This window comes from Ascaphus truei, chromosome 3 (genome assembly GCF_040206685.1).
Source record: "Ascaphus truei isolate aAscTru1 chromosome 3, aAscTru1.hap1, whole genome shotgun sequence".
In the NCBI taxonomy this organism is placed as follows: Eukaryota; Metazoa; Chordata; class Amphibia; order Anura; family Ascaphidae; genus Ascaphus; species Ascaphus truei.
In genome coordinates, this window is record NC_134485.1 from 153,102,347 (window position 1) to 153,126,256 (window position 23,910).

The 23,910-nt window shown below is 46.2% G+C and overlaps 1 protein-coding gene across 3 annotated transcripts in view; it reads left to right on the plus strand.

Moving 5' to 3' along the window:
- LOC142489240 (X-linked retinitis pigmentosa GTPase regulator-like) overlaps window positions 1-23,910 on the plus strand; it is a 154,618-nt gene that overhangs the window by 111,962 nt on the left and 18,746 nt on the right. For all 3 annotated transcript variants that reach the window (XR_012799825.1, XM_075589673.1, XM_075589672.1), the window contains exon 9: window positions 14,678-14,778. Coding sequence is in view for 2 of the 3 variants with exons in the window: in XM_075589673.1 (XP_075445788.1) it covers window positions 14,678-14,778 (101 nt within the window). In the remaining variant the exon portion in view is untranslated. The remainder of the gene's footprint in view (window positions 1-14,677; window positions 14,779-23,910) is intronic.

Below are 23,910 nucleotides of genomic sequence, written 5' to 3' on the forward strand. Positions count from 1 at the left end.
TTCCTTGGTTTCTTCCAGATGTCGTCTCCATTCTTGTAATGCCATCTTGATGGCCAACAACTCCCTATTCCCCACGTCGTAATTTCTTTCTGCTGAAGAATTTTTTTTGGAAAAAACCCACAGGGGTGGAGTTTATCTTCGGAGGTGGTTCTTTGAGAGAGAACCGCACCGGCTCCCACATCGGAAGCGTCAACTTCCAAGGTAAAAGCGAGGGTGGGGACAGGATGTCGCAGAATGGGGGCCGGGACAAAGGCTTTTTTAAGAGACTCAAAGGCCTGGCTGGCCTCCAATGGCCAAGAGGAAGGATCGGCCCCTTTTGTGGTAAGGGCCGTAATGGGTGCTACCTAAGTAGAAAAACCAGCAATACATTTCCTATAATAATTTGCGAAGCCAAGGAAACGCTGAATCGCCTTCAAAGAGTTAGGTTGTGGCCATTCGAGTACAGAATTGAGCTTCTCTGGATCCATGGTGAACCCCTGGTCTGAGACAATGTATCCCAAGAAGGTAGTTGAGGATTGATGAAAGACACACTTCTCCATCTTGGCGTAGAGCTTGTTGGCCCGTAAACGAGAGAGCACCATCTTGGTATGGAGAATGTGTTCCTCGAGGGTGTTGGAAAAAATGAGGAAATCATCCAAGTAGATAATCACGAAAGAATTCAAAAGATCACGAAAAACCTCATACATAAAGTCTTGGAAGACTGCAGGGGCATTGCTCAACCCAAACGGCATCACCAGTTACTCATAGTGACCACCGCCCGTGTTGAACGCAGTCTTCCACTCGTCGCCACTGCGGATGTGAATCATGTTATATGCCCCCCGTAAATCAAGTTTAGAAAAAATCGTCGAGCCTTGCAGCCTATCGAAGAGCTCGGGGATAAGAGGCAAAGGGTAATGATTCTTGATGATAATTTTATTTAGGCCCCGGAAATCGATGCACGGGCGAAGCGTCCCATCTTTTTTTTTTACAAAAAAGAATCCTGCTCCGGCGAGAGAGGTAGATTTCCGGATTAAGCCTTTTTGAAGGTTCTCTGTGATATACTCGGAAATGGCTTCCGTCTCAGGCAAAGATAATGGATATGACCTGGCTTTGGGAAAAGGGGCACCCGGAATTAAGTCAATCGGGCAGTCGAAAGGGCGATGAGGGGGAAGCTCCTCGGATTTGGTCTTACTGAAGACATCCAGGAACTCAGAATAAACGTCCGGTAGGGTGGCGTCTTGCGGGTGAAAGGTTTCCAACACGGCCAATACCGCAGCGGACGGAGGAGGCAATTCCACATGGGGTGATCTCCATTGAACGGGAAACTCGGCAGTCCAATCGATAATGGGATTGTGAAGTTGTAGCCATGGTAAGCCCAGAATGAGTTGAACCGAAGGGATGACATCAAAAGAAATGAGTTCCAAATGTCCATCCTTCATAGAAAGTTCAATGGGAAGTGTCTCCAAGGAAATAAAGGCTGGCTGAAGAGGTCGACCATCGATAGCTTCCAACCTGACCGGAATGGCCTCCTGGAGAGCGGGGATTTGAACGCTGGCGTACTTAAGGAGGACAGGAAGTAAGATGCGCTTGGGGAGATCCTGTGCGGGAGAGGGGAAAGAAGAGATGGTACCCAGTGAGATCCCTTTATACCTCACTGGGTGTTGGCGTTTCCCGGCCTCAAGGGACAACGCGGTAGGATGTGCCCAGGAGATCCACAATAGAAGCACAGACCCTCGTACCTCCGACGTGGTCGCTCCGTAGAAGAAAGTTGATGGCTGCCCAGTTGCATGGGTTCAGGAGCGTCCGATGCTGGTAAAGCAAGAGCAGTAGACCTGGAAGCAGAAGGCATAGAAACAGAAGTACGAGGACGTTGACGTTGACCCCACCTTTCCAGAAGTCGTTGATCCACCCTGATGCACAAAGCGATTAAGGCCTCCAATGGGGATGGCCTCTCACGAGCCACCAGTTCGTCCATTAAGGATTCCGAAAGTCCCTGCCAGAAAGCCGCGGAAAGTGCCCCATCGTTCCAGTCAGTCTCAACTGCGATTGTCCGGAATTCCAGAGCGTATCGTGCCACAGAACTCCGACCCTGCGAAATGTGGAACAAGGAGGAAGCAGCCATATCACTACGTCCAGGGGTATCAAAGACTAAACTAAATTCTCTCTTAAAGTTAGGGAAGCTGTAAGTGAGTTCAGGTTTAGCTCCCAGATTGGTGAAGCCCAGGCCAGGGCGTCCCCGGTGAGAAGGGAAAAAACATAAGCTACCTTGGTACGATCCGTGGGGAAGCGAGAAGGTGACAGTTCGAATTGTATCTCGCACTGATTTAAAAAACCACGGCATGGGAGGCGCATGCGCGACGGCAAGGAGCATGGTCGCATAGGTTAGGAGCTCCGTGCCTCGCTCTACTGACAACGTTTGCAGAAACCTAATAAAAACACCTAAATCACCACATCAACTACCAGTCTACATAATTAAAGCACCTCCGGTCCCAGGATGTCTAAAAAAGGCCCCAAGGTGGCCAGAAAGAAAGGATTGCCGGAATACTTCGGCCGTGCAGGGGCGAGTGGAGCGGGAGGAGAAATGGCGCCTCATTCAAATGCTGAGTCGGAGACAGAGCCTGACGGCGAGGAGGAAGAGCGGGACAACCCGGCACTGAGACCAGTCAGACAGTGCGACTTTGACAAAATATACACAGACCTTAAGACACTATTCCAGGCACAAATCAAAGACCTAAAGAAAGAGGTGCCTGGACTGGGGGAAAGGACAAATACCCTTGAGACTAAAATGGACCAATCAATCAGAGCGATCAAAAAGCAAGATCGGAAATACACGGGCTTGCAAGAACAGATATATGAATTACGGGAGCGCCAAGAGGACTCGGAGAACAGAGACAGGCGTAATAACCTCCGGATTAGAGGAGTTCCTGAATCTGTTCTGAACTGCGACGAGTTCATTACAAAATGGCTGGAGGCTCTGCTCCCAGATATCCCAAAAGATCACCTGGTGATGGATAGGTGCCACAGAGCCCTAAGAGCCAAACAGCTCCAGAATGAGCAGCCCAGGGATATTGTGCTCCGGTTGCACCATTACCGCACAAAGGAGGCTGTCCTGCACAAAACCAGACCCCTACCTGTGGTGGAGCACGAGTGCACGAGGATGTCCATCTTCCAGGACCTGTCCCCTGTGACGCTGGCCCGCCGCAGATCCCTGCTACCAATAACGAAAACCCTGAGAGAGAAGGGGGTCAGGTACAGGTGGACCTTCCCCTTCAGCCTGCAGATGGCGAGAGGTGGCAAAGCATACACACTAAGTGAGTCGGATGAGGGGCCAGCTTTCCTTCATAAGTTGGGCCTGGGAGAGGCTCCTACTGCCGCTGACCCAGCCAGCCCGCTCCCTGAGCCCATATGGGAGCAGCGTACGAGGTCCCCCAGGGAGCAGAGGGGCACAGAATGATGTAAAAATCCCCACAAGTCAAACTTGCGGCAGTAGTTGAAAGACTTAAGTTAAGTTGCCGGAAAAAGTACCCCCAGGGCCTGGAGGAACAGTGCCACAGTCAGGCTCCCACCCCCCGAAGGAAGAGAATTGAGCCCCACACTTCTGAAGAAGACGGTCCACAGAGACAGTCCACAGCTGACACCAGACGCTAAAGTTAAAAAGACTATTAATAAACTTTCGGCCTACCTTCTCCACGAAAGCACCCCCCCACACAAGATGGCGGAGATACCTGAGTTGGCGGGAATCCACGGTGAGGCGCAGGAGCCGGAAAGTAGCGAAGAGCGAGAAGCAGGAGCAGGCGCCCACACCTCCGCACTGGTGAGAAGCGCGATCCAAAATGGCGGCTGCCCGGAAGCGCGTCACAGGTTGGACCCGGAAGGAGCGTCGCCATCTTGGAGGTGGTGCGGATCCTGACCCTGTCGTCGCAGACGGATGACGTCACCCCGCCATGGACGGCGCTGGCCGGAGGCCCCGTGAGGTGGCTAAGAGGCGCCGGGCCGACATCCCTGGCGAGAAGAAGACACCTTATCAGGCGGAGGCTGGGATTTTGAATTTTGCAAATGGAAAACCAAGCGGCGGAGGCAGAAAGAAGAAGAGGGCCGCTGCGCACAGGGATCCCGACCACAAGGGAAGAGAAGGCAGTCGGATTAGCAAGAGGGTAGGGTAGGTGAGTGAGGGTTAAGCAGGAAGGGGAGGATTATCGAAAGAGTATGCAAGGTGATAGAAAGACAGCAGAATAGAAGGTAAGAGAGGGGGAGAGAGAGCAAGTAGTAAGGGAGTAGAAGGATAAAAGCAGGTGTTAGAGAAGGAAGGGGAAAGTGAGTGGAGATTGGGAAAGGAGCAGGCACAGAAGCAGAGCAGAAGGCAAGGGGAGGTGAGCGGATGGAGGAGAGAGTGGTGACTGGTATAAGTGGGAAGGGGGAAGTGATTGTAGGCTGAGTAGGAAGTGGAAGGACAGGGTTAGAGAGCGGTAGGTACGAGGTCGGGGAGAAAGGGCGAGTTGTTGGTCAGGTGCAGATAGGAAGTGAGATAGGGAGACAGGGGAAGTTAACCAGAGAAGGAAATGAGGGAATTGTTAAGGGCAGTAGGATGTAGGGGAAGGCAGACAGAGAGTAGAGATAGAAGGGTGACAGTGAGTCCTGCAGTGGTTACAACTCTGGTAAAATAAAGGGAAGAAAAGGGGGTGGAGTTTGTTGGGTGCTGTGAAAATCTGGGCTATGGGGGCAGCCACTAGTAGATAGTAGACAGTTAGGTTTCGTTAATATAAATAAGGGACGAGCGAGGCAGGAGTGGTAGGAGGCGACCTGCTTCAAAATCCGCATGCGCCACACACTGGGGGGGAGGAGGGTGGTTCTCCTGGTCCCTAGTGAAGACCTTTGGGTCAGGACTCTGGGGGACGGCGGCACCCACCCCAAGTTACTCCCGGACTGCTGGAGAAGAGTTCAGATAACCAAAGGCGATGACCTCGATGAGAGGGTTACCTCGCAAAGACGTCGAGAGTTAATATGTTACAGAACATGTTGTGTGTTGTTTTTGTATCCCCCGGTTTCCCCTCTTGTGTGCCCCCCCTTTTTTGTCCCCTTAGTTGGGGGAGAGATGTGCCGTGGTACAAGGAGGAGAGGAGGCTCCAGAGTTGGCCCAGCCGCACCAAACAGAAAAAGATCACGGCAGACACGTCGACCCACATGCTTCAATGAGTAAGGAACTCAGGCTAATATCCCACAATGTTAAAGGGTTTAACAGCCCGGCAAAGCGTAGAGTCGCCTTTCGGGATTATAAACGTAAAGGGGCAGAAAATTTATTTTTGCAAGAAACACACTTCTCACAGGGCAACTGTCCCAAGTTCCTTTATAAAGACTATAAGCTACACCTTCTGTCCTCCGCAAAGGTTAAAAAGCGAGGGGTGGCCATATTAATCCATAAATGTATACCGTTTGTAACCGATAAGACATTTACTGACAGGGAAGGTAGATTCCTCATCGTGCGGGGAGCAATACAAGGATTCCCTATCGCACTGGCAACAATATACGCCCCTAACGAAAAGGCCACAGGCTTCTTTAACACATTCTTCGGGAAACTTACCAAAGTGGCCAGAGGAAATATTATCGTAGCAGGAGACTTGAATAGGGCACTACATGAGGACCTTGACAGATGTTCGACCACTAACGCAACACACAGACCTGACGTACTAACAATTAAGAAGGGTTTAAGAGACTGCCAACTACTCGACATATGGAGGGAACAACACCAGGGAATGAGGGAGTATACCTTCTACTCACACCCACACAACACTTATAGCAGGATTGATTACTTCCTTGTATCCAATAGAATGGTGCCCGGGGTCTCTCGTTCCGAGATCCATGATATTTCATGGTCTGACCATGCATCTATTGAGCTGCAGTGCACACTAATACCACTAGACAGACCTAGAGCGAATTGGAAATTAAATGAGATCTTGTTGAAAATCCCAGCCTTACAGGCAGAAATTGAGGATAAACTCAAACAATACTTCGAGGAGAATGAGGGGAGTGTGGCAGCACACTCCACGCTGTGGGAGGCCCATAAGGCTACCCTTAGGGGGGTAATAATGAATCTGGCCGCTAAAAGGGAAAGGGAGAAAAAAATCCAAAAGCTAGAAAAGCAACTAGCGGAGCTTTCTTCCCTACACAAAGTAAATAAGAGTGATCACACGTTGAATCAAGTATTAGACACCAAAACCAGTCTTAATCTCCTCCTTTCTGCCCAGGTTGAGAAGGAAATGGCCTGGTCTCAGCGAAAATTTTATGAAAAAGGAAACAAGCCTGACACACTACTTGCCAATAAGCTAAAAAATAAGCTCCCAAATTATCACATTCACGCAATTCGAAACCACGAGGGTGACCTTACCTCCATTCCTGGGAAAATTGTAGAGGAATTCAAAAAATACTATGAAACACTATACAATGGAGATAAGGTGACCCACAACCTGAAAACAAGAGTCGTTAAAGTCCTTCTTAAAAGAGGCGAACCTACCAATCTTGGAGAGAAGTGACAGGGAGGCACTCCAGTCGGACTTCACGATGGAGGAGCTATCTGGGGTCATCAAGGCACTAAAACCTGCTAAAGCCCAGGACTGGATGGCTTTTCAAACTTATATTACAAGAAATATACTAAAATACTAGCCCCCCACATGTTAAAGTTATTCAACGAAATGCTAGCAGGGGCCTCCTTCCCAGCACAAATGCTCCAAGCCTCAATCTCTGTGATCCACAAACCCGGAAAGGACCCGGCAGACTGTAAGAGCTACCGGCCCATTTCCTGATTACCTCGGACATTAAAATATACTCCAAACTTATAGCCAACAGGGTGGGTAGAGTTCTTCCCGGGTTAATACACACGGATCAGGTAGGGTTTATCGGAGGTAGACAAGCGGCAGATAACACCAGGAGAATTATTGACCTGATGGATCTGGCCGCTGAGAAAGCCTTCGATAGGATAGACTGGCCCTACCTAACAGAAACATTGAGAGCGTTTGGCTTTGAGGGACGCCTCCTGCAGGCCATCCTAGCGCTGTACAAGAACCCTACAGCAAGGGTGAGATACCAAGGATTCCCCTCAGAACAATTCGAAATCAAAAGCGGAACGAGGCAGGGGTGCCCGCTGTCGCCATTGCGGCGCACATTAGAAATAACCCAGATATCTCTGGAATCCCAGTGGGAGACTGTGGCAGGACAGCCTGTAGCCGAGGTCAGGGAACAGTCCACACGTGTAGTTTCAGGATAATGAAAACGTTCAGTGGCTTTATTTCTACATAACATAACATGTGGGTATACTGTCCCTTCAAACCAAAACAAAACCTGCTCCACATTGGGAGATCTGACTAACACACCAGGCCTATCTAGCAGGCTGGCTGGCTAAACCATAACCAAGCCATAAGTGTACTTTAAGCAGTCAGGAAAACAAATGAACAATCCTTACTTTGGTTGAAGTAGTGACTTTGGTGAATCCCTCTGGCTAACAGCTCACATAGCAGTGTGCTCTGGTCTAATGCAGGCAGCTACTGCCAGTAACAAGATCCTTTTCTACTTTGCTGGCTATCAGGTGTCAGCTTACCTCCTGATTACCTAGCTTCCTCCTGAGTTAACCTTCTGAGTGCTGCACTCAGACATATGTTTCCCAGGCATAACTGATAGGGGTTGACTTCACCCTGTCACATACCTCCCCTGTTTGTGTGTGGCTAGGGTCCCACACGGCTGAAGCCCGACCCTCCACTCCTTCCCTTGACAAAAAATCAGCATTTCCATGGTCCTTTCCAGGTCTATGCTGTATATTAAAAGAGAAGGGTTGGAGGGCCATATACCACCTGGTCAACCTTGAGTTTGTGTCCTTCATGGTGTTTAACCATTTCAAGGGCGCATGGTCAGTGACCAGGGTGAAGTGTACTCCGGCAACATAATGTCTCAAGGCCTCAATTGCCCATTTTATAGCGAGGCACTCCTTCTCAATGACGGAATACCTCACTTCCCTTGGGAACAGCTTCCGGCTGATGAACAGTATGGGGTGTTCAACACCATCAAATTGCTGGGACAGCACTGCTCCCAGTCCTACCTCTGAGGCATCTGTCTGGATGATGAAGGGCTCTTTAAAATCTGGGCTCCGAAGAGCGGGGCCCTCTGACAGGCACTTTTTTAGCATGTCAAAGGCGTCTTGGCACTCCCAAGACCATTTAACTTGGGTCGGGGCACACTTTTTTGTCAGATCTGTTAGGGGTGCAGATATTTCTGAAAAATTGGGGATAAACCGCCGGTAATACCCTGCTAACCCCAAGAGAGAGCGGACCTGTGCCTTTGTCTGTGGGGTGGGGACTTCCTTTATGGCTGCCACCTTGCTAGCTAGTGGCCTTACTATCCCTCCCCCAACGGCATAGCCCAAGTATTTTGTAGTGGATTTACCCAGGGCACATTTTTTTGGATTTGCAGTGAGCCCTGCTTCTCTTAAGGACGTTAGGACTGCCCTTAACCTTTTTATATGAGACTGCCAGTGTCTGCTATAGATGACAATGTCATCCAAGTAGGCCGCGGCATATGTCCTATGGGGTCGTAGTACCTTGTCCATTAACCTTTGGAACGTGGCTGGAGCCCCATGTAACCCAAATGGCATAGTGACGAATTGGTATAAACCGAGAGGGGTGACGAAGGAAGTTTTGCATTTGGATTCTTCCGCTAGAGGTATCTGCCAATATCCTTTCGTGAGATCTAGGGTGGAGTAACAAGATCCTTTTCTACTTTGCTGGCTATCAGGTGTCAGCTTACCTCCTGATTACCTAGCTTCCTCCTGAGCTAACCTTCTGAGTGCTGGATGCAGCACTCAGACATATGTTTCCCAGGCATAACTGATAGGGGTTGACTTCACCCTGTCACAGAGACCAATTGCACAAAGCTGCTTTATACTGTACGCTGACAATGTCATTCTTACATTAGCCAAACCTCTCACGTCTCTCCCAAACGTATTCAATATCCTGGGTAAATTTAACCAAATCTCAGGGTTTAAGATCAATCAGTCTAAATCTGAAGCCCTCAATATCAATTTACCAAAAGAAGTTGAAAAGCTGATTGACCTCAATTTTAATTTCAAATGGCAACCTTCCGCTATCAAATATTTAGGGGTTTATCTCACAAGGGATTACAAAACATTATATAAAGCTAATTTTCCCAGGGTAATTAAGACATTAGGGGAGGATCTCAGGACCTGGATGAAGGGGAGTATTTCATGGATTGGGAGGATACATAGCGTGAAAATGAACCTCCTCCCAAAGATGTTATATCTTTTCCAGAGTCTCCCTATCCCTTTGGTACAGGCGGACATCCTCTCCCTACAGTCACAAATAATGAAATTTATTTGGAATAAGAAAAACCCAAGAATTTCTAAGGGAATTTTAAAGTGTCCCACTATAAGAGGAGGTTTAGCGGTGCCTTGCTTGCAGGCCTACTACAAAGCAGCCCAATTAGGGCAGATTCTCCAATGGCACACTGACCCAAGCTTACAGAGATGGGTAGAATTGGAGAGGAACTGTTGTGCACCGATTGAAATCCAAAACTTAATCTGGCTACCCAAAGGAGGGGTACGCAAGATGGAAATGCCGCTGCAGACCATGGCCAATTCACTAAGAGTTTGGGAGGCCACGAAATTTAGATGTCAGCTGACTACTAAAAAGTTATTGATGACGCCAATTGTGGGCAATCCAGATTTCGCTCCGGGTCTGAATAGCAAATCCTCTTAATCTGGACTCAAAAGGGGATAACCCATTTTAAAGATCTGGAGGGTATAACGACCATACAAACCTTTGAACAAATTAAATCCTCTAAAAATATCCCAAACAGCGAATTCTTTAGGTACCTCCAGATCAGAGATTTCTATAATAAAACGCCAATTAGACCGGCACGAACTAATTTTGAGCAGCTGTGTTCTAGAGATACGGACACATGGGGACTTACATCTAGAATGTACAGGGAAGTGATCTGCCCGACGACGCCCAATGAAAACAGACTGTGCTACATTAGACACTGGGAAGAGGACTTAGGGGAGACATTAGAGGACGAAGAATGGGACAGAATTATTCAGGCAGCTGCAAAAAGTTCAATTTGCACCACATTAAAGGAGAACGCATATAAAGTCCTTATGCGGTGGTATTACACCCCAACCCGCTTAGCTAAATTTGTGAGAGGCTACTCCCCTCTTTGTCCTAAACAATGGGGGGAGGAAGCGGATCTGCGACACATGCTGTGGTCTTGCGCAAGGGTGGCCCCTATTTGGGAACAGATTAGAGACTGGATTCAGCGGATTCTCGGTTTGGAGATCCCCCTGGACCCGTGGGTGTTCCTTCTGGGCAGGCGGATCCGGGGTCTGTCAAATGCAGCGCATAAATTGATCGCGCATTTTGCAACAGCCTCGAGATCCGAGATCGCAGCATTATGGAAGCAACAAGAAATCCCACTTATCCCTAAGATCAGAAACAAGATTTGGCATGTCTGCAGGATGGAACAATTAACAAGTCTGGTTAATGACTCCGGCACAAATTACCTAAAAGTCTGGGCACCATGGTTGGCCCAGTTAGACATCCCAGGGGTGGAAGCCGCCACGATTTTGCACTAATAAACACAGATGCGTTCTCCTTTGAAGGTCGGACAGGCGACGTGACGTAGTGACCTACTGATAGCAGACAGCCCCACGGGTTTAGTTTAGGAAGGAGGACACAATGGAAGGTCTCACCCCAGAAAGCCAACCCAGTCAGCACCAGTCAAGGCAGCATACGGACAGCTACGAACACAGAAGCTTGAAGCATTCTCCTCTCTCCCCCCCCCTTTCTTCCCCCCTCCCCCCCATCCCCGGTTCCCTCGTCTGGTTCGTCTCATCTTATCTGTGATGTCGTCTGTAAATGAGTGTTAGTGATGATCATAAATGTGTTTGTTTATAATTGGAAGTGATACAACAGGCTGTGACACAATGTTTGCACTTGTAATTTCCAATAAAAAAATTTAAATTGAAAAAAAAAAAAAAACCACGGCATGCAAGCGGGTCTCCAGCGTATTTACTAGGTGTAGGGATACGCAACTCCGGAGAACCTGTTCCTTTCATGGGAGACGGGAGGGATAACGGAACTGGAGACATTAACCCTGTAAATCTGAGAGGTTAAGGTAGCAACCTGTTGGTTAAGAGCGGTAACCTGGTTGTCCAAAAAGGTAAAGTGTTTGGAGATAGTGGTTAGGGTATCTTCCACCTCAGGGGGGTCTGGGTCTGATGGGCTCTGCATAATGTAACGCTCGGCCTGCCCACAAGCCAGACGAGACCCCGGGACTGAGGTGGAAAGGAGAAATACCACACACCTAACAGTAAACGGGGGCACGGCCGGAGTGTGGAAGTAGCGTAGTTGGTCCAGGGAACAAAAATAGAAAGAGTTCAGTACTTGCCAACTCCAGCGTCGAAGGCTAAAGTCCGTAAGCCAATGGTCAAGGTGTAGGGAGAGCAGCATGGTAGAGTGTCCGTAATCCTGGGTCGTGGAGCGGAGAGAGCAGCGTAGTAGAGGTCCGTAAGCCGTGTCCAAGGGATATAGAAGACTGCCAGGTAGAGAGTCCAAAGCCAAAGCCAAATCCAAGGGGTTCCAGAGAGCAGCGTAATCGAAGTCCAAAGCCAAGGGTCAAAATCCAGGGAGGTCAGCAGAGAATCCAGGGACAGGAACAGGGACTGAAACACAAGAGAGCCAAGCAGAAGCAGACAGCACCAAGGTACAGAAGCTATGCAGAGCAATGTGGTAATGGTGAGGAGAGACTAAATAGTGGGCTGGGACCTATCAGAGGAAAGGGAGGAGCGGAGGTGCGGCCCAAGGGAAGCCCTGATAGGGGAGAAGAGTCTGGGGGCGGACCTGGTGGAGCAGGAGCAGGGAAACGCGCCAATGCGCGCGCAGCACCTGAGGAGGCGAGGTCAGGCTCCCGGCGCCAGGAAAGGGAAGCCAGGGTCTGCGCGCGCCCGTAAGGGTGACGCGCGCGACCCAGAAGTGCTGGAGCAGCCGCGGGGGAGATGCCAAGGGCCGGGGCACGCCGCCGGGCACCAGAGGCAGCGGGGAGAAGAGGTAAGGAGGCGCTGGTAGCGGGAGTCCCCGCAGCGCGGGTCCTTACCGATAAGCTGTGCTATTTGCAGCTACTGCTGCGGCACAGTTTATTCGAGCATTTGCCCGTTCTGTGCCGCAGCAGTAGCCTGGCGCGCGCCCGAGTGTGACGGGCGCGCGCCGAAGCAGCGGAAGAGCGCCCTCCGATCGGGGCGCTCTCCCTCCCGCTGCCGGGTCCGCCGGGTCCCCCGGAACCCCCTGCCGCCGTCCCGCAGATCGCGGGACACCAGGGCTCCCTCGGGGAGCCCTGGACGCGCGTGCAGGGGGCGCAGGCTCCCGAAGACGCGTGACCGCGCGTCTATGACGCGCGGCACGCCGAGGGGCGGCCACTAGCAAGCCGGGAAATCTCCCGGCTTGCGGATCTGGCCGCACTGCGATAAAGTGTGTCGCCAGTGTAGTACTATGGCCAATTGTCAATGCTAAAATGCTAAGAATTAAACCATACTAGTACTAGGATAAGATCTAGATTACTATGTTGCATTGTTGTTCAGTTGCTTGTTGTCTCCTGCACCAGTTTTTGTCCTCGGGACTCCTCAGCCAGGCCATATTTGATGGATTGCCAGTTAATCACTCATTCACATACAGTATAATACAAGTGCAAACATGTGCATTGTAATTCATTGGTTTTTCCTAAAATCAGGTCTGGCTGTGGTGTCCCGAGGGTCGAAGAACACTGAGCAACTGTATACAGATAATGGGAAACATACTGTCACGGTAGACCAAGCTTATTAAGACTTTTAATTACCGTGATCATTGATTGAGAAAAGCAGAGAGATAAAAATAAATTGAGTTTATTCACATAACGAACATACACAACTATGTTACACAAATTACAGGAAAAAGACACACTTACTTTGGAAACTGGGATAACAAAACACATCTTTTCTAGTTGCAAACACACAGCAAAATAATTCCCAGCCACTTTTCCTTCCTGTGGCCTCTTGCTGTTGGATTCTGGTCACTTAGCCTCAGAGAAATGTAGGCGATTTTACTCAGAGCTGGAACTCCTCAAATGAGACGGAATCTTAGGTGAATCACACAAGATGGAACTTTGAAAAACTTAAATGGATCAGATGGATGGAACTAACTCTCTGACTGACTGCATGACTTTTTAAAAACTCCTAAAAGTCCATACTTCAGTCTGCAGCGAATCACTGTGTGGGAATTTGATCCCTGGCCACTCACACAGTTTGCCAGTTTCATAACTCCTGGCATCACATTAGTGAGAGAGCATGTGCAACAAAAATGTCATGCTGCCCCCACTGGCCACTTGCCACTTGGCATATGCCATCCTGTTTTCTTCCTGAATGCTGCTCAGTCTACCTAGGCCAAAGGGACCCTTTTGATCTAAGGATATTGGGGCTTCAATTAGCACGGAAGGGGTAACAAATTATTTTGGTCTTTCCTGCTAACAAGAGGTTAACACCTTTGAATCCTGCTAAGCATTTCAAAGCCCAGGCTTACACACCCTACATGTCAACAAAAGGTTTAACATCTCTTGGACAAATGTATCTTTGAAGCTTCCTATGCAAATGGGTTGTTTATCTAACTGACTTCCTATGACATTTCTTCAAAAACCTAACTTATAAATCTTGGGGGATGGTTAAAACCCATTCTCTTTTCCCTTATTCAAAAAAATTGTTACCATAATTCATACATTTAACACATTATATGATTTCCCCCCTGAACCCTATTTTAATAAAAACAAACCTCCGTCTTATACACATTCACAGGACTGCAGCCAGCAGTTGGCTGCAGAGCTGACATTCTACACTTTAACTCAAAATGTAACCCCTACAACTCTAAACCTCTTATTTTAATAAAACAACCCTCAGTCTTATACCTGACTGGAGTGTGGGGATATACATTAACCCCTTGTGTCCCATTTTTACCTTTTCCTGCTCTGTGCTGAAGCAGTGCGTCCCAGTGGTGAGTCGCAGGAATGTTTTCAGGATGGGAGTTTGACCGGAGCAATGTGCTATAGCGTATCCCAGAATCTTACCTGATTCCTGGGTACACCCTTGGGGAATCCTGTAACTCTGGCACCCCAATACAGAGCAACATTCTGCAAACAGTTTCTCCATCAAACCCACCCTGAAACTTACCTCTTGAACATCTCCTGGTCCCAGCACCTCTGGAAACGGTAAAACACAAAAAACGGCAATTGTCTCATATTTTGCACACAGTCACAGTAATGCATACACAATGCCCGGGCCCAAGAGCTGATACTCTAGGACCCCAAAACACGGGTCAGAGGTAACCAAGTGGGCTTGACCTTTATTATAAGCCTAGTTAACCCTTTCCTTGCCTCACATACCCACATCACTACCATAGCAGTGTTGAGTTTATTAAAACATTCTTTATTGAAGCATTTATCAGACATTGGAAAGTACAACAAAAAGGAAAGAAAATCAGAAGGTTCAGTGGTCCACGTCCTTTTAGATAAACTTTCCAGGTAAAGCACTGGGTGAATAGGGTAAATAAATGTAGGCGTAAGATAATACATATATGCTTCAGTTGCTTCTTGTAACACTTTGTTGCTAATGTAAATTGATTTACAGAGACAGACAATCCAAACGTGGTCAATGGAATCCGTTCTTTAGAAAATGATACAGCCAATGACTCCAAAGCAACAGTGGGATTGCTTGAGAAAAAAAAGAGGGTAAGTTGAACAATTTGAATGTTATTCTATTTCGCACAATTGCTGTATTTTTGTTAGATTGTTTTAATTTGACATTGCATTTTTGTTTGTTTTGTTGTTTTGGTTGCAAAGCAAAACGAAACAGACCGCGTTCATAACGGACTTGGAAATATACTTAATTTTCTCCCCACTTTCTAGGGCACAATGGCAAAAGAAAGCAACAGTTTGTTGTTTTGTTTATTTTTGAACCCAGGCTGTGCTGAAAAATTGTGTAATGTGGCAAGCATACGCTTATACAGGGTCCATGTTAAAATGGATCAGAAGCATTAGGGGACACTAAGTGCTCATTTGCATGTTATTACCTTGAATTGCTGGTTGCAGTGGAAGCACTGCATGCTAAGGCTGGGTCTATAGTACTGGCTACAGCGACGGCTTGCAGCCACAAAGCAACTTAATGTAGTCCGTAGCGACCGCCCATGGTGGGCGCGACGGCGAAAGGGACGTTTGACGTCACAGTGACCAAAATCGCTGTAGTCAAAAGAATTTGAGATTTACAGAGACAGCCGCACCACGTGACTGGCAGCAGCCAATCACAGAGCCCCTTACTGCCAGCGACATCGCACACCAGTGTGCAACTTTTGCAACGGCGACATGTGACGTCACGGGTAGCATCGCCGTCGCTGTAGCCATTTCTATAAACGCAGCCTAAGAGACACTGGGGAAAGGCAGGGTTGCAGACCTGTCTGAGACGTGAATGTGCTCACAAATTGTATTTTTATTTGCTGTTATTTTGTTTAAGCACAGAAAAGTATATAGGAAGTATAAAATAATTACTTAATTCAAGTATATTTTATTGTAGGATCGATATGACCTATTCGCTGCTCTAGTGAGCTGCTCTATTGAAACATGTTATTTTGCACCTTATGAATAGCCCTGTGATTCACAGTAATTAAAATATACAAATGAATAAGATATATCCCAGTGTATAGAGCACTTATGTATAACCCCTCAGGTAGCAGAGAGGCTTTCAAGATGACTACCCAACCATGAAACATCATTGAAAGTGTGGTACTGTGGCAGCATTTACAGTATGCAGAACACATGACGTTTAAATATATATATTCTAAAAATATATATATTTTCACCACCTAATAGGAAATCTTGGTAAATTATGTTAAATACAAATAATCTCATGTTCCGTGGACATGCTAAGAACCATTGAGCATATTGTTTTACCTATGGTACAGTATACTGTTTTACTATTTCATTCCCACATAGGCTGACAAGTCTTTTTATGTTGTGGGTGTTATACATGAGAGAACTACAGTATATGTGTATTTAAGGATGCAGTAATTAAATTGCATGCTACAGCATGGTCTTTTGCAGAGGCATTTTGGTGGCTATGTAATAAAGTCTCCCAAAAATACATTGTATTTAATAAATAGTTGAAACTGTGTAGTCAAACAGAACTGTCCTTTTATATCAGTGGTGCGCAAACTGGGGGGGCACGGGAGATTTTGCTAAGGGGGCATTTAAATTAAATGCCGGGGGAGGCGTGAGGCCTCTGTAACTCACTTACCTGTTGCCAGCCGGGTCTTCGGCGACGCATCGCCATGGCAACGCTGTTTCGCATCAAATGACGCCGCTGGGTCATGGCGTGACGTCACATGACCCCCGCATGCCAGAAAGGAAGGAAGGTGGGGGGGCTCGAGCACCGGGGGGAGCTGGCAGGGCGGAACGCAGCGCAAATAGTTTGCGCACTCCTACAGTTTATATGAAGGCATGTACTCTATTTGGCATTCTATTTTAGATTTCCATGCATAGTTTTTTAGCACATTAAATATGACATTTATGTAATTCCCTTATTTTCATTTATCTCTCTCCAACAGTATTTTTTTCATATTTGACCACTTAATATTTAGGGCCTCATGAGAGAGCAGCGCTATTTCAAATCTCGCCATTTTTTGGGGAAATTCGCGCAGAAAACTGCCGAAAATGGCGAGTTACGGAAAACGCGCCATTTTTTTTTTCTTTTTCAAAATCTCGCCGCGCGGCTGGTGAGAACCTACATCTCGCCAGTTTTAAAAATATCCTAATTCAGAGAGCCGCGAACGGCATCTAGCGGCTGTTCGCGCCAAGAAAATGGCGCGATTTGCTACTATTTGCCTCGCCAAGAAAAGTTGGCAAGTAGATGGAGCTCGCCGCCTATAGGAAAGGGGAAAAAAATGCGCGATTTTTTTTTAACACATTTCTGCAGCGCGCATCTCTCCAATTCTAACTTGCCACACGCATTAATGCCAAACATTGCAGAATTCGCACATTTCTGCATATGGAGAATAAAACTCTCCAAAAAAGCTACTTTTTATTAAACTCGCCAATTTTTAAATTCGCTGCTCTATGCATGAGGCCCTTAATTAATTGTTGCTATTACAATGAAATTCTAAGCTCAAGAAATGATGCATAGATTTAGGTTAGTGAACAAAAATGCAGGTTTAGGGACATAAAATAACAAAAGATGTGACTTTTATTGTGGTGCTGCAAAGTTAGCACAGCTTTTGGGATAAAAGCTTAAACTAACATATTACAATCAGTGATTGCCAAACAGTATTGTTAGACTAACTCCTTTAGTAAAACAAAAAAGAGGGTCATTAGGTGTATCGTAGTCATTAGCCCCATACAGGGTTTTTTTTGTGACTGTTCACGGTCATACGGCGTACCGGCAACTTTTGCGCTTATGTTCTCCTCCTGCTCCATCTTGTAACGATGCAGAAATGAGGAGCTGGGGGAAGTAAATGGCTGGGTACCGGCTACTTTTAAAAAAGGTCTGGCCCTACATAGTTGTTATTACTGCATATAATTAATAATATTATTACCCATGTGAAAAAAAATGAAATACTTAAAATACAATGTTTTGCAAAGTCTTGTAACTGTGAAGTTAACGCCTCCTATAACTGCTCCCCAAAACGCAATGCTCTAGTTTGCAAAACTATTCCGTATCCCCCAATATTTATATGTATTAAACCATGCACATTGACTGTTTCTCAAAATTTTGTGTTTCTATATAACTGTATTTTTACATTGCTACAAAATTAATTATTGGACTTTAAAATATGCAGATTTATCTTTAAATGTATATGACTGGAAGCCCAAGCACCAGAATAATTGTACTGTAAGTGTAAATATTGAACGGGGAAAAAAAGTTTGAATGGGGAATAGATCAACATATATGATGTCATTTTTGTTCAGACTTCCTGCTTCTCCCCATCTTTTATAAATGTGTATGTATGTATGTATTTACAAAAGGGTTATACCGCTGCACTACTGGTAGATAAAGTATTTAAAATCTAGTGAATGTCCTTTGAGGGTACAAAGTAATTCAAATGTGTTCATGGGAGAAAGTACATTAAGAAGTGTATCTGTCGAGGGTTGATCTACGGCTGGAGTGGATCCCAGTGGCAGGAACAGCAGAGAGTGTGGTCGGGATCACAAGCAGAGGTCAGCAACGAGGAGACAGGAACAGGACTGGGACTCGGGAATAGGACAACAGCAGCAGTGAATACAGGAACCTAGCATGAGCTGGAGGAACCACTATAAACAGGCAAGGGAGGAACTGAAAAGGGAGGTTTATATAGGTCTAGCTGGAGGCATGGGACAGGTGCAAAGGTGTCAGGTTTCAGAGTCTGGAAGAATAGGAAAAGGTTATCACAGATCAACCTTAATGTTCAATAGTATATAAAAGATGGCGGTGCATGGGGAATAACAAATATGTTTTTCAAATGACCAAGAATGATCACAAAAAGGCTCCCACTAATTTGCACACAGCCTAAATTACCAAAGGCAGTATTTAAGGGAACTAATTAGTCCCAGCATACATATAATGCAGAAACCAGGAGGAATAGAAATTCAAAAATAATAAAATTTTATTAATTACTAATAACTCTAAGTGAAAAAATATATGTATATATACACTAATAAAATAATTTAAAAAACACTGAAGTATGCCTGTTTTTTGGACCATTCATATGAATATATGCATGTATATGTTCTTATTGTAGTGAACGCATAGTCTCGTATTCAAACAACCTATAGTCTGTGACGGAAAAGTGTCACTGATATCAAAATGATGACATCTACAAATATGTATGGATAAGGTAAGTACACTACCGACACGTTTTATCCGAGCACGGCTAGCACCGCAAGCCGGGGGATGCCCCGGCGTGCTAGCCGCACTCCCTCAGCGGTGATGCGCGGTCACGCGTCATCGGGTGCCTGCGCCCCCTGCACGCGCGTCCAGGGCTCCCCGAGGGAGCCCTGGTGTCCCGCGATGTGGGGGACGGCGGCAGGGGGTTCCGGCGGACCCGGCAGCGGGAGGGAGAGCGCCCCGATCGGAGGGCGCTCTTCCGCTGCTTCGGCGCGCGCCCGGCACCCTTCGGCGCGTGCCAGGTTACTGCTGCGGCCGAGAACGGGCAAATGCTCGAATAAACTCGGCCGCAGCAGTATATGCTTATTCACAAAGCATATGAGCAAGAACAAACCAGTATAGAGTCTGTAACTAATGACCCCTCACAGTAGGTTGAATGTGGTCAGATGATCTGTAATATACACACAAATACTTCCTATAGATAAAATAGGGTGTATACATACAAATGGAGGAATCCAATACATAGTAGTTTCTCCAAAGTGTGTGTCTACCCAAATGTATCCATGGGTTACAGATCATACAACATTATGTTCCCAAACTTTGACCAATAGTAGCGAAACAGACGTGATTGTAACCATCACATACCATATGTGTACTTTCATTTGTGCAGGCTGCACTTATGTCTAATGAATGGTTATAACAGCCATACAAGGGGTTAATACCCTCGTTGCATACAAAGCACTGTTATGTGCATTCTGTGATGTGATAATTAGGTATTAGTGAGGTTACACCTTGCGTATAGCAGAATTAATACAACCGTTTTTCAGCGTCTGTTCAGGGTCTGGATCTTGCCCGGCATACTGCATACTGCTCCGAACCGGCTGACGTCATCAGTAGATGCGTCGCCAAACAACCCGACGATCGTTTCGCGCCGTTACCCATCGCTTCTTCAAGGGGGAGGAGTGTACATGCACTTCCGTTGATGGAGTTTTTATACCCCTCCTGGGGGTGGGATTAGGGGCATATACATAACATTTCGGTATCCCTATTGGTTGGGTCCCGCTTTTTCTGAATTTAATCAGAGTATTGGCACACAGCACTCAATCTAATGCTATGTTAACTCATAGTGAATAATACATGCCCAAAGCTAGGACAGGCATCTCTCCACACTAAAGTGAAGTCCCAGTAGCGAATCAGCACTTGTCAAGTACCAAATACAACAGCACAATGTGCCGGAACAGATATAGTAACATATCAAAGGCACCAGCAGAGTCTGGAAGCAAGAGCAGCAGCAGTCCCGTTGGATATTGATGGGTACTGCAGGCTATAACCGGACATTACTCCCCCCTCCCATGAGTGTTCTCCGGCCAATCTTTCCTAGGTTTGTCTGGATATCTCTGGTGGAAAGCCCTGACCAGTCGTGGAACATGTACTGAACTCTTTGGTTCCCAGGACCTGTCCTCTGTGCCTTAGCCCACCCCCCCCCCCAGTGGACCAGGTACTGGAGTCTCACTTGGCGTAACCTGGAGTCCACAATTCTTTCCACAATAAATTCCTCTTCGTTATCCACCAGGGAAGGATCAGGAGGAGGAAGGCTCCATCCAGGAAATGGATTCTCCCTGAATGGTTTCAGCTGGGAGTTCTAATCTAGAGGACACTGGATTTATCAGTGCGGAAAGGCCCCAATTGTACCAATGTAATGGTTGGAACCTTAATCGTAAATTGTTTGTTGAAAGCCAGACTTTATCCCCTCAGGGGAGAGTCTTCGGTGTTGGTCTGCTGTTTTCTTGTACCGTACTTGAGCCTTACAAAGTGTCTCTTTGAGGGTCTCCTGGATGTCTCGCAGAATTTTAAGTTTCTCCGTAACTGCCGGAATGGGACCCGAGGATGGAAAACGAGGAATAAAGGTAGGATGAAATCCAAAATTGGAGAAGAATGGACTCTTCTGTGTCGATGAATGATGTGAGTTGTTGTACGAAAACTTAGCTAATCCAGTCATCCTGGAGATGGCAAACATAACAGCGTAAGTATTATTCCAATGTCTGGTTGGTCCTTTTGGTCTGGCCATTCGATTGTGGATGATAGCCAGACGATAAATTTAAACAGATTCCTAGAGGAACTCAAAGTTCTCCAAAATCTTGTAGTGAATTGCACCCCACTATCAGATATGATCTCATCTGGAGCCCAATGATTACCTCTTTCAAGATCATCTTGGCTGTCTGGTCTGCTGAAGGGAGAATCTGTGCAGCAATTAAGTGAATAAAGGAGTACTGTATGCTGCACACCACTATGAAAAAAATATACATACAGTCTACCGGTCCTGCTGGTTCAAGGAGTACCTGTCAGAGTAATTCTAGGGCAATACTCAGGAAAAGAAGAATCCAACACTCTACGGTTTTGATTACATAGTTATATAGTTGATAAGGTTGAAAAAAGACATACAGTAGGTCCATCAAGTTCAACCTATGCTAAATTTAGACAACAGATACTTTATCCTATATCTATACTTACTTATTGATCCAGAGGAAGGCAAACAAAAAACCCCATTAAGGGGAAAAATTAATTCCTTCCTGACTCCAAGAATTGGCAATCGGATTAATCCCTGGATCAACATCCTTCCCATGTATACTTATTTGGTATATCCCTGTATACCTTTCCCATCTAAAAAGATGTCCAATCTTTTTTTTATCAAATTTATTGTATCTGCCATCACAGTCTCCATGGGTAATGAATTCCACATTTTAACTGCCCTTACTGTAAAGAACCCTTTCCTTTGTTGCTGGTGAAATCTCCTTTCCTCCAACCTTAAGGGATGGCCTGAGTCCTTTGTACTGCCCGTGGGATGAACAGTTCTTTTGAAAGCTCCTTGTACTGTCCCCGAATATATTTGTATATAGTTATCATATCCCCTCTTAGACGCCTCTTTTCTAATGTAAATAAATCTAATTTAGCTAGCCTCTCCTCATAAGTTAGATTGTCCATCCCCTTTATTAATTTGGTGGCTCTTCTCTGCACTCTCTCTAGTTCCATAATGTCTTTTCTTAGGATTGATGCCCAAAATTGTACTCCATATTCAAGGTGCGGTCTTACTAATGCTTTGTAAAGGGGCATAATTATGTTTACTTCCCTTCCATCCATTGCCCGTTTGATGCAAGATAAGATCTTGTTTGCCTTTGCAGCTACTGCATGACATTGGGCACTATTGCTAAGCCTGCAGTCTACAAGCACTCCTAAATCCTTCTCCATCAAGGATTCCCCCAATATATCTCCATTTAATTTGTAAGTCATCTTTTTATTCTTGCATCCCAAATGCATATTCACAACAGATGATCAAGCGTGACCACACAAAGAATTCCCACTAATTTGCACACTAGCCCAATCATCTAAACATCATTTAACGGAATGTGTCCAAAATCCATATAGGAAACCGGGAGGCGATAAAACACAAAAAAAACAAAAAAGTATTTAATAATCTCTACTAACTCTTCTAAGTGTAACAAAAATCTTTTTATAACATTTTATATTTACAATAAAATCATTTAAAAGAGAAAGTGCTGGAGTATGCTATTGTATTATATGCTCTTCAGTAGATGCAGATACATGCATATAATGTACTAGTATATGTGTAGTGAATATATTTATACCCACTCCACATCAATGCAGGACTGGTAGCGTGTAGCTTTACAAAGTCTATAGTAAATGACTTCACACCATAATCAGGTAAGTGGTTGTTAAGCATGCTTAGCATCTTCTATGCAAAATTGTATACCCATGGATTTTTTAACCTGAAATGTGGCCGCTAATAGACAAAAAACAGCACTTTGTAACTGACAAACACCAATAGTATCGTAAACACTCCTCCCCCCTTGAAGAAGCGCCGAGATACGGCGCGAAACGATCGTCGGGTTTCAGGCGACGCGCAAATTGATGACGTCAGCTGCTTTCGTTTTCGGAGTAGAGATGGAGTATGCAGGGCAAGACTGGTCTGCAAACTGATGCACTGTAACTGAACGGTTGTATTTAGTCTATGGCAATCCCCATGAACTTTATACACCTGGCATATAGAGTCTGAATATAAATAATAAGTAATAGGGTGATTTAACCCTTGTTGGGCGGTATTAATCAAATACTGGATGTGGATATTATCTCCACGACTTTGACGATACTATTGGTGTTTGTCAGTTACAAAGTGCTGTTTTTTGTCTATTAGTGGCCACATTTCAGGTTAAAAAATCCAAGGGTATACAATTTTGCATAGAAGATACTTAACAACCACTTACCTGATTATGGTGTGAAGTCATTTACTATAGACTTTGTAAAGCTACACACTACCAGTCCTGCATTGATGTGGAGTGGGTATAAATATATTCACTACATATATACTAGTACATTATATGCATGTATCTGCATCTACTGAAGAGCATATAATACAATAGCATACTCCAGCACTTTCTCTTTTAAATGATTTTATTGTAAATATAAAATGTTATAAAAAGATTTTTGTTACACTTAGAAGAGTTAGTAGAGATTATTAAATATTTTTTTGTTTTTTTGTGTTTTATCTCCTCCCGGTTTCCTATATGGATTTTGGACACATTCCGTTAAATGATGTTAAGATGATTGGGCTAATGTGCAAATTAGTGGGAATTCTTTGTGTGGTCACTCTTGATCATGTGTTGTGAATACACTGGCGACACACTTTATCGCAGTGCGGCCAGATCCGCATGCCGGGAGATTTCCCGGCTTGCTAGTGGCCGCCCCTGGCGCGGTCACGCGTCTTCGGGAGCCTGCGCCCCCTGCACGCGCGTCCAGGGCTCCCCGAGGGAGCCCTGGTGTCCCGCGATCTGCGGGACGGCGGCAGGGGGTTCCGGGGGACCCAGCGGACCCGGCAGCGGGAGGGAAAGCGCCCCGATCGGAGGGCGCTCTTCCACTGCTTCGGCGCGCGCCCGTCACACTCGGGCGCGCGCCAGGCTACTGCTGCGGCACAGAACGGGCAAATGCTCGAATAAACT